Raw genomic sequence first — 11862 nt, forward strand, 5'->3', positions numbered from 1 at the left:
GTTGAATTTGTATCTATTTAAACATAAATATAAGCTCTTTACCAAATATTCTTTCCACTGTAATAAATTCCAATGTGATAACCTGTTGATTTGTTGACATATTCATGCTATTTTACTGCAATTTGTGTAATAAATGTATCTCTAACTTAAACATTAATAAACATTCATTAGGTAACATTAATTATATGCTGTGCTGTGACGACGATTGTTTCTTTGGTTGATTTATTGATTAAACAGGTGTTGGTGTTTATATTTGTACTCCTTTCATAATACATATCGTATTGTTGTTATTAACCTGGAGCGGCGTTTAAAATACCTACTGAACATTAGTGATTTGCCAATGTATAAAGAATGATAAATCATGATCCGAACGATAAATTGATATAAAACAATAGACAGAGAAAGCGAGCCTTGAAGCAACAAAACTATTTTGCTAAAGTAATATCGATTTTTATAGCACAACATTATAGAATGACAACTGAATCTAATTGCAAAAAGAACGATGACATCATTGCTGATTTTCAACGAGCAGGTGTAAAATGATATGCCTATACTCGGAAAGTATGTCTGAATCTTGTACAAACACCACAGATATTTGCGGGATTGTTTTAAAGATATAATTTATTGTATAGCAGTACACCGTTTGAGTTTGCTTGTATATAGTCATATTAGTCATGTAATATAACAGCAATTAGGGAAACAACTATAATCATATCTTTATGTTTCAATTTATAACTGAAATAAAACACACATTCAAAATCGAAAAGTATATATCATGACTTATTGAACACAATTTGAAAATTAGAGTTACAAGTTTGTGAATAGAAATGATAATTGAACATAAAACTACCTTTCTTAACTGAGGATTTTTTGACACGATGGGACTGAAAATATTTTTCCAGATAAATGTACCATTTGATGTAGGTTTAGGTTATGTAACGTAGTTTTCTTACATTGCGCGGGGGAAGGGGTATTAGAGTACAGGTCGTCATAATTTGAAGGGGCGGTGTATGCGTAAATATTCTTGATATATATTTTGCTTTAAACATCTTTCTTAATTACTAGTGTGTTAGAATTGCTGAATGAATACTTTTATAGCCAAAGGTCATGCATAAAGGAAAACTATAATAAAACATATAAAGATGACTGCTAAGACTTAAAGGATATAACATATCAAAAATAAGTCAAAACATGAAGGTAAAGATCAACAAAGTAAAGCAACGTACACGAAACACGGTAGTTATAACATCTTGTCGTACACGGCACTTGCAAGGGCAAGAATACGGTACAAACAATACGGGCGGACAGGTCTTTTAATATTTTATTGGAAAAAAGAGAAAATTGTGTGGTGTTTTACATATTTTCGCGTTTTAAAGGAGATCCATTGAGGTTTAAAAGCCTACAATGTAAATCATAAATATATCAACTAGGATACTTGAAAAGGAAACTGGACAGAAGTAAACAAGAAATTTACAATGTATTTAATTGAAAACATGTGTGTTTTATTGGCTCAATTTTCATTTTTTGGTTAATTTGCACAATGAAAATTATTATTCTTGAAAAAAGATAAGTGAATGGCCAGACTTACATTAAAAAGTACACAAATTTCGGAAGAATATTTCCAAGCCGTTCACGTCGAGAAACCTTAATGGAGTCCCTTTATCAAATAAATTAAACGCCAATGTAAAAATAACGTACTCATGAAAAAGAAACAACAACTTGTCGAAAGGGACATCTGCGGGGGTCAACAATCGAGAAAGGGGCAAACATTGGTCGTGGACAATGCATTTGTGTATAACAAAATTAGCAAAAAAAATTATGTTTTACATGATACTTATTGATCGACCACATTAAAGATATGTTGTAATTAAACATTTGTTTCAACAGGCATGAAAGGAGACATAGTTTAGTTCATGTAAGCTTAAATATTTCATCCCATAATCATGACATTTTGGATCATTTTAGGGACAAAAAGGTCTTGGTTTCCAGGGGTAAAAACATACTTTAAAGAATATTTTGCTAAGCTGTTAAGACATTATTGACTATAAATTAAATCAGCATTTTAAATGTTTATTTTTGAGGAAGTGATGAATTTGTTTTGGAAAACGTGATAAACCTTAGCATCGTTCAAAACTTTTTGTAAACGAACAGTTATAAATATCTCAAGTTCAAATAACAATGGTGTTCGTTTTATAGTTTAGCAATCTTTCTGTACAGTGATAATTTATCATGGCTTTTTTATGGGGACGCATTCACTGTTTTGTGCACATTTTTAATTCTTTCTTGATAGAGTTATTTCATTGGGTGACAATAAATATTTATTCTATACGAAGTACATATTTTTGACAGGTTTTATGGTTAAGTACTCATGGTAGTGAGCTTAGAAGATTACATGTATATTGAAAACACCTTTTATACACGACAGGGACTATAATTCAAGAAATAGTCACAATAAACTTTACAGGCCGCTCAAAACGGCAAAACTGAAAATATTTCAGGCTCGGTTATGTTTGAGTCGGTTCACGAACAGCATTTGTAAATGCAAGCTACTGCCCATGCCCTTTATCACCGCCTTAAGCCACAGCAATTAAGCATACACTGTGTCTTTTAGGAAGTTAATAACATCCACAGAAACATTTCAATCTGAAAGTACATGTACTGTATCTTAATCTTTCAAAAAAAGAAAATGTAGACTTTTTCCACTGAGTAATGAATAATAGATAGTCCTCTTTTATTTCGATTTACAAACTGACCTCACAAGAATTTGACTGATCTAAATAGCAATTACAAGTTGTTCATCAATTGAAGTACAATGCAAAAAAGTCATTCGTTAGTTATAGGCGAACACTCGGATATGTAGAAACTTAAAAAAAAAGAAAAATGAAAATTGGATTTGAACAAAGGTAAGTTGAAAACGAACAGATACTTTTTATGTCTTCGATGTAATCTGCTTGATGATTGCTTGACGATAAGTAGTTAAATATATCTTATGTAATCCAGGTAATATAAAACAAAAAAAACAATGCTCAAGTATAACCTGTTTATGTAATGATTGCCTGTTGTTGTTGTTGTTGTTGTTGTTGTTGTTGTTGCTGTTCTTCTTCTTATTTGTCTTCTTCTTCTCTTCTTAAGTTTGTTCGTGTGTTGTTGTTTGTTTTTGTGTTGTTTTTGTTGTTGTTGTTTTTGTTGTTGCTGTTTTTATGGGGGTTCCTTAATGTCGAAATTTAAATTTGTTACTACAATTACTTTAAACAAAGACATATAAAACATTTAGTGTAGTTTTAAAATATAATTTAAAACTATCACATTTATAAATATGATATATTATTTTATCAAAAAATTAACATATCATTTAAATTAGCATGTTAGTGTTAACAAGCATTCATACACAATTCATTTGTAGCATTTTGTAACTGCTTTTTGCCAAATTGCTTCATTTATTAACACACTAACAATTGTAACATTTTATATTAGAAGCTGACAATAGAAAGTAAAGCATTAACAAGGTCAACTAATGTTATACGAGGGGCCTTCAATATATTCGTAGACTAATGTCCTCATTTGTTCATTTTAGGAGCAATTTTAATAAAAATTGAATCATTTGTTAGCGTTGTTAGAATCTTATTTTAGAATCAAAAGGATGGAATGCATAAACAAGGCAAAAGCATATTTATCAGCAATATGCGTGTATCTTAGGAAATATTTTACATTGCAAAAATGTTTGAAATAATACCAGTAACTCAAAGTATATAAAAGTAAACGCGGTGCTGGTTTAAGAAAGTTTGTCAATGTTAATTGGAAGCAGGCATTTTATATATCAAATCATTTTTCGTGAATATTATGAATTATATTCAACCATTTCCTCAACAAATTTACAGAATTAATGACAGACATATACTGAACCTTTTGGCGTAATTATTGAACTCCCTATACCTTATCATTTCAACAGGCAATTGCATTTTAAAAGCATTGATTTCACAGGGGACAAATAGTAATTTGTCAAGCATTTCAATGTAACAAATAATTTTTTTTAACGTTTTACTTCTTACTTTTTTCAAATCCATGTATGTGTATTAAATACACTTATTGTAAGGGTTTCCAAATACGTCTGAAAATAAGAATATAACAAGTTTACCAAAGAATAACGTAAATATCTTTTCATCCCTTTTATGGTTTAAAAACTACAATCTATAAAAACATTTGTTTATGAAAAAATCTTTTGCGCCTTTCTTACATTGGAAGATTGAGTACAACTAGTTTTTAATCCTTTTAATGTGTACAAAAAGCAATTTAACACTGAAAATCAATCTTTATGTATCTTTATTGACGTAAAAGTTCATAGCTCCCATAAATTTGCAAGAAAAAATTATAACGCCGTTTGTTTTCATTTCAAGCATGTTTAAGGCGTATTTATATTTTGTAAACGGTTTTATATCACTCTGAGATTTGTACATATAACTTCTTTCCATATAGCTATTTTCAAAAACATAAATTGTTAATCGAATATTAGTTTAGATAGTTATGACTTTTAACCTGAAGCATGATGGGACTTTTTTAAGACGTAAAATTACTGTTCAAATAATGAGTATATATAAATTATTCTTGCATAAAAACTGCGCACGCAGGTATACTACAATGTAAAAATAGCTTAATGCAATGACGGCCCGGTATATATTATTTTCAAAACATCACTGTCTAGCACCAGGCGAGCATTGCACAGACAATGGTTTATAGGAAATACAAATGTTCCGCTTTCTCACGTATCTGGCAATATATCTTTAAACAAAATTGTAGAACATCTTTCTTATAATTTCCAAAAGCACTTCTCACTTCCCCTCAGAGCATGCACGTCGCTGCGAAGGCACAGGGCATCGACAGAAGATTAACGGCTTGGCTGGTAGTAAACTTAAGTTGAAGCCCCCGTTGGGGTTATAACGGGACCGCTACTTCGTCAATAACTGCGGACTAGTTGCCGGTGTCCCGACTAATGCCAAGGGGAGTGGTCCTACAAAGTAGCCACTTGGGTCGACGAGGATGGTGTGCTAGGGTGCTTTAGCCCTTATCACGGTTAAACGGCTTGAATGGCAGACCTTTTAATGGCACCAACAGCCCTTTTCAGGGCTACCCTTTCATATTGTCACAGGTTACTGTACATGTACATTTAGGTTCTCCGCCGTACAGTGACCTACTTTTGGCTCAAAATTCATATCTTTGGCTAATACTCCCTGGAAATTGCATGAAGGCTAATTGTCACCTCTTTGTGCTTCAAAATTAACCCTTTAAGGGCATGACTGGTGATATGTCTGGGGTCCGTACTCGACAGCAAAAGCTGCATTTTGTTCCCGAAAGGGCGGATGGACCCTCATAAAGCATAGACTACATACATACGTACATAATTTGCAAAATAATTCTATTTCTGTTTGTTCTTTAAAGAACAGAAGAAAATCTTATGTAAACCTCTGTTTTCTTGACATTGATTCCTGTAACACCACAATTTCCCTGCAATGTATTTGTATTAAATATCAGCCAATAAATGAAGGTTGGTTTTGTTTCTTCAGAAAATGTTGGGAATTCAAACAAATCTTGATCCATATCAAAACCAACAAATTTGTATAAATACGAGAGTATATAAAAGCTATCTACCTGCTTAATGTGTAAGAAAACTTTGTGAAAACATTTACAAAAATCTAAAAAGTATTTTTAATGTCTTACTTAGTTTGACTTAGTTCCCAATCATTAAAGGCTAGTTGTTCATAAAAATACCTTCAAACAAATGAGGTAAAACTAAGCTAAAAAGTATGATGCTCTAGAAACGATAAGAAGTTGTGTAACAACAAAATAACGACAATAGCTTTTACCCTAAGGTCTAAGGAGCATAAAAACACATTTTAATGTCATAAACAATGTTAATTTCAAATAATGATTAAATAATGAAACTTGACATAAAAGGTGTGATCACTCGAGAGCAAATTAAACAAAAAAAAACAATGCATTTGCTTGATATTTTTATTAAAGTCTCGGTTTGGGGTCATACTGGGTTCCTTGCTGCTGGTACTGCGGGGGTTGCGTTCATTGAACACAGCCTTGCCTTGTTGATCTTGTTGATCATGTTTTGTTAATAAAAGATAATAAGAAATACATGTACCTCTCTTTAAATTTTGTAATTAATTGTATATATGATTTGTTGTTGTAATGATGTATATAAATTATCTACTTACCTGATGGTGTAGTGCATGTCTTCAGAGAAGAAATAGATACATTGTATTGTACTTACTTACTCGAAACATTGAATAAAAAAGGTGACCTAAGTGACCTATGCTAGTAGTATAACATCTGCTTAAATTTACATTTTATCATTTCGCCTCTCTTTAACTGACTCAATGAAACTGATTCTATTACTCATTGATTTCGAGAGATCTTTCATTTGCAGATTTTTTCAATTTTCTTTAAATAAAAATTGTTTAATATATTAAGTAAAAAATAGACAATTTCAAAATTAAATATAGTATATGCAACATCATATATACATTCATGAGTTATATTATCCAACTTCAAACAAAACAAAACAAAACGCAACTTCAAGAAATAAAACAAACACAAGATCAATTCTGTTACCCGAAACTAAACGCTTGACTTAAATATATGAAGTTGTTGTTTTTGTGTGTTTTTCAGATCAAGCATGATCTTTGTTCTTATTTTCGCCCTTGGCCTCGGATTGGTAGGCTCTCAAGAATTTGAAGGCAAACCAGCGGGAAAAGGCATGGAAAAGCAAGGAGGTGGTGGTGGAGGGGGGAGTTTTGGAAGCGGGGGAGGAGGTGGTCCTGCGTATGACACTTACCCTAGTGGTGGTGCAGGAGGAGGTGGTGCAGCGTATGATACTTACCCTAGTGGTGGTGCAGGAGGGGGCGGTGCAGCGTATGATACTTACCCTAGTGGTGGTGCGGGAGGGGGCGGTGCTATATATGACTCTTACCAAGGTGGTGGAAGAGAAGGTGGTGCTATGTATGACACTTACGCTGTAGGTGGCGGAGGTGGAGCTCAGGACTACAGGTCAGGTGCAGGTCTTGACGGAGGAAGAGGACGACCGGCTGAGTACATATATGACACACCGAGAGCCGATGGAAGGTCTCCTGATTATTTCTATGACTCTCCTGGATCAGGCTCGCGAGACTCGTCAAGAGGTGGCCGAGGATCACCTGATTATATGTATGACGTGCCTGCAGGAGAAGGGCGTGGCAGAGGGCCTCCTCCTGATTACATTTATGATACACAAGATGGTCAAGGGGGTAGACCTATGCGAGGCGGCGGTGAAGGAAGCAGACGATCGTCACCTGAATACGTTTATGACACTCATGATGCCCGAGGGGGTAGAGATGGTGGTCGTCCACGTGATACAGCAGCAGTTGAATCATTTGACTATGATGCAACAGGTGGCGGAAGAGGCGATCCTGGATACAGTCACGCAGGAGAATCAAAAGAGCATGCTCCAGCCCCAAGGCCTCGGCAAAATAACGTTCATATGATTTGTGACATGGTTCCAAAAAAGAAAGGACACACACACCACGGGCATCATGCACCACATTCACACCACTCACATTCACGTTATAGACGAACAGCTGCACATAAACCACACGGAAGTACCGTTCAAGTCAAGTGCCGAAATGTTATGAAAGGTCATAGACCCGCACGTAAACACCAACCGTCACCAAAGCGTCCACCACCACCTCCAAAGAAACGACCACCACCGCCAAGGAAAAAACCTCAACGCCCACCACCACGAAAGAAACGCCCTCCACCGCCTAAGAAGCGTCCACCTCCGCCGCCAAGAAAAAAGCCCAAACATCCCCCGCCTCCAAAACGTCCACCACCTCCAAGGAAAAAACCTAAACATCCTCCACCAAAGAAGCGACCCCCACCCCCGCCGCCACACAAACACCCGCATCACCATCCACCCCCTCCCAAGCATCCTCCACCTCCACGCCGACCACCGCCCAAGAAACCGATGGCTGGCGGTCAAACGTCGATGATGAACAATATGTTAACACAAATGATGATGACGATGATGTTAAGGGGAAATATGGGATAAAATATAAATAATTTATAGCGTTTCAAATTATTTCTTTTATATTTTTACTAGTAATAATTACTTGTTACCGTTCGCAAAGGTTCATTGTCAGTACGCTTGTTACCCCTAATATACAAATAGCTGAAGCTGTAAATTAATCTCATCCTTTTGATCTGTTAAAACTTTGGTAAAATACATTTAAAAGAATTATTACGATTTTGTCTTTTAATTTTATTGTTGAAATCCTGATGTGTATAATATAAAACCAAATATCATGATTTGTTCATCAAGATTGGAACAATATACTAGTATTTTGTTGTTGTTTTTTTTACAATAATGTCATTTTGATATAAGTTGGTTTTCTAAACTTAGGGTATGACATTGAAATTATTTTCCTACTTTCTTTTGATCAAAGATATGATATTTATATCAAAATATCGATTTTCTGCAGATTCTTAATTAGTCCATTAAACCTCTTTGATAAAAAAATATGTTAATTAATGACCTAAGTTTCGATAGCATGGCAAAATATTTCACGTTATTTGGATACATCTGATTCAATCAGTCTGGTGCAAACAAAATGGTAGACACATTATATCATATATTATGATAATATATATATATCAATTACATTGTAGATATATTAAATAAAACAGATGAAAAGAAAGTTCCTTTTTGTTTGTTTTGGAGTTTTTTTCCCCACTCAATTCCACTCAAGTAATTTGTTCATATGTCCTCATAATGACGTGTTTTAAATTTTCCATTTAAGGAGATACCTTAGGGTTAATGACATGTAAGTAAAAGTTCAAATTGTCACAAAACTTGTAAATCTTCACGGTTTAATTATTGCAATTACAATGATTGATATCTAGATGTCAACTTGACAGTGTCACTCTGTATACACCTCTTTCATCTCAACCTCAAAAATGTCAAGTTACCTTTAAAGAAGGGAAGACAGTATATCTCCATATAAAAAAATGTGTAAATTTTCTTTTTGTCGATGTCGTGGACTATTTAAAGATTTATTTCTATAAAATTTAATGTTTCCTCGTAAATTGTCGATTTGTACAACATTAAGTCAACAATCTTATCGCAATTACTTTTGACAAAAAATAAAGAGTGCATATGCACCTGCTTATTTGATAAAAAGAAAAAGGTATCACCGGAATGTAGGACTGCTTATGCAATTGTTTCAACGAATTTTGATTTGTAATAATGAGTCAAACTTTAAAGGGAGACACAGGCAAAATTTTCATTCCTTAGTTTTGAATTTTTTATTCATTATTCTGTAAATGCCCTCAAAATGAATATATTAGACAGTCAAAGGAACAAAACTTTTCTCCATATAAAGAATAAAATGGTGGTTTCCTAACTTGACCCGCGTGGGTCAGGTTAGAGGGCTAGCATTTCACAATAGTTGTCAAAGTGAACTCTGGAAACGTTAAAGAACATGTCAAATGAATGACTTAGGCTTGTTTCAATCATACAATATTCACAATATCTGTTATTGTAACTTCAAGAGTTTGTTCAAGTCACCTGACTTGTTTAAAAACTACTTGGTAATTCTATTGGCGTCTAAATTTTGTACAACATATATAGATAAATGTATGCTTCAAACCCAAAATATATAGAATTTAAACAGAAATTCATGCTGAAACTTCAAGAAAAGTCATTTTAGCGTGATTTTAGTACATTAGATCATTTTAATATTTTTGACATTATTTTGCCTGAATATCCCTTTAAATTCAGTTTGACAGTAAATGTTTAACTTTAACCTTAAATTGAAGCATTTATTATGGTGACATATTTCCGCCACCAGATAACCATATAACTAACTAGTTACTTAAGAGGTTAACTAGTTATGTAACTTGTTAACCTCTTAATTAACTAGTTAGTTGTGTGGTTTACTAGTTACGTAACTGGTTATTTCCTTCAATAAATAAAATATCATAACGGGAAATAAATACATGTTAGAGCCTACAACTGCCATCCTTTTATTATTTTACCAGCTTAATATATAGATGTTAAATGCCATATTTTATTACTTAAATTAGTAATATTCTTCTGTAATTGCGCATAAAGACAAATATCTAAGACTTGAAGTTATGAAATAGTACAAGATGACAAGTCGAAGTTTTAGCTGGGGAAAAAGCGCATTTGCCGAGTTCCGGATAACATCTATTTGATATGGTATTTTTCAAATGATTATTGAAAATTGACATTTAATTTATAAGACTATTGTATGAGCAACGATGGCTTTTAACTGAACATATAAACCATGTTTTTTTTAAAAGCAGTGATAGATATAGTAAGCAACAAGATGTAGCTGTATTCATTTCATGCTATTAATGAATTAAATGAAATTAAATGGGCATAATGGAAATTAGCATAACGTTAAAGCGGCCTTCAGCCTTTCTAAAGGTAAAATTTGTTATTTTTAAATAAAACGTTTCATATAATTGTCACATCAAAAGAATAACGGTGGAAAATGAAATTGCCGACGCTATAAAACAAAAAGGTAACCCTCAATACATCTACCCATCTGCTCTCTAAATTTAAATTAGTAAAGCGGACGATTCGTTTCGCGATATTCTATTTTTAGCAACGAACGTCACTGACGAGTTATAAATAGCTTTGGAGAAAGATCACAGTGATATTATGCACTTCTCCAAAATAAAATTACTGAAATACTTAATTTGAAACATGACAGAATTGTTTTCCTACAGAAAATAAACCGTGAATGCCGCTTTAAAGAAACGTGCCTACGTGAACAGTCAAAAATAACAAAGGAAAGTAATTCAAACAAACAAACAAACAAACAAAACCAAAGAAGCTGCTTAATCTGATAAAAAGATTTGCAATTCATCATGTTGAATGTAAAAACAATCTGTACTAATTTACCTACATCTGACGCGGATGTATATGCATGAACTAACATTTTCGATTTTAGTTAAATTTGCGCAACAAAAAAAATGTACAAAACAAAACATCAAAATTTAAGGTTTGTCATAAACTAAAGAAATGTTAAAGTAAATATCATGTTTAAATTTAGATTTTTCAATATGGTAGACAAACTCTAATTCTACGACAACCCATAAATGTCTTATTGCTGTAAATATCCCTTTTATATATCTACGTGCATAAGAATTCCGATGTTGAAAAAAAGATCAAATGCTTGGGCTCGATTATATTTTACGAAACTTTATTTTCCCTTGAATTCAGTGTTGTTATATATTTTTGGTCCTTCTGGATTATTGATTCCAACACTTTAAGAGATAAAGAGTCAAGCCGGTGCTAGGGGGCATGAGATGTTGCAATTTTTCTTTATCCCTAATGCACAGACTCAATCAAACCGAGTCTGCAATTTTCATTTAATTTGTTGTAATTAATGCTCCCGAGGAATCAAATACCCTTTTTCCAGATTTTTTTAAGTCCAGACCTCGTGTAAACAAATAAAAGATCAGGATCTTGAAGAGATGATCCTGATTTTAGTCTCAGTTTGTATAAAAATTGCATTTACTATTTTAGACTAACATAATATGGAACAAATACAAAATATAAACAATTACTGATTTGCAAAGAAACAAGCAGATTTTCGAAAGAACAATGATGCAAATAACAATTTAAACTGGATTAAATAAAGATCAAAATCTGAAGGAAGGGTAATGCCTCGGAAGCATAAACCACAACAAAATTACATGAAAATTACAGACTCGATTTGATTGAGTCTGTACATGAGGGATAATGAAAATGTGCAACATCCCTCACGCTTTTTGGCACCGGCTTGAGCGGTACTC

General features: G+C 33.3%; 1 protein-coding gene across 1 annotated transcript; it reads left to right on the plus strand.

Annotated features, from left to right (window-relative positions):
* The first annotated feature begins 2686 nt into the window (after positions 1-2686).
* LOC132757537 (uncharacterized) lies at positions 2687-8645 on the plus strand. Its single transcript, XM_060748846.1, has 2 exons — positions 2687-2903; positions 6673-8645. Exons 1-2 carry the CDS (start codon positions 2881-2883, stop codon positions 8084-8086), a joined length of 1437 nt encoding a protein of 478 aa, XP_060604829.1. The 5' UTR covers positions 2687-2880; the 3' UTR covers positions 8087-8645.
* Positions 8646-11862: the final 3217 nt, after the last annotated feature.

This window comes from Ruditapes philippinarum, unplaced genomic scaffold, assembly GCF_026571515.1.
Source record: "Ruditapes philippinarum isolate M1 unplaced genomic scaffold, ASM2657151v2 ctg3624_1_1_1_1, whole genome shotgun sequence".
Taxonomy (NCBI): domain Eukaryota; kingdom Metazoa; phylum Mollusca; class Bivalvia; order Venerida; family Veneridae; genus Ruditapes; species Ruditapes philippinarum.

Coding starts and splice junctions, on each gene's coding strand:
- LOC132757537 (XM_060748846.1), top strand. CDS start 2,881: ATGAAAATTGGATTTGAACAAAG. Junction 2,904..6,672: donor AAAATTGGATTTGAACAAAG/GTAAGTTGAAAA, acceptor TGTGTTTTTCAG/ATCAAGCATGATCTTTGTTC.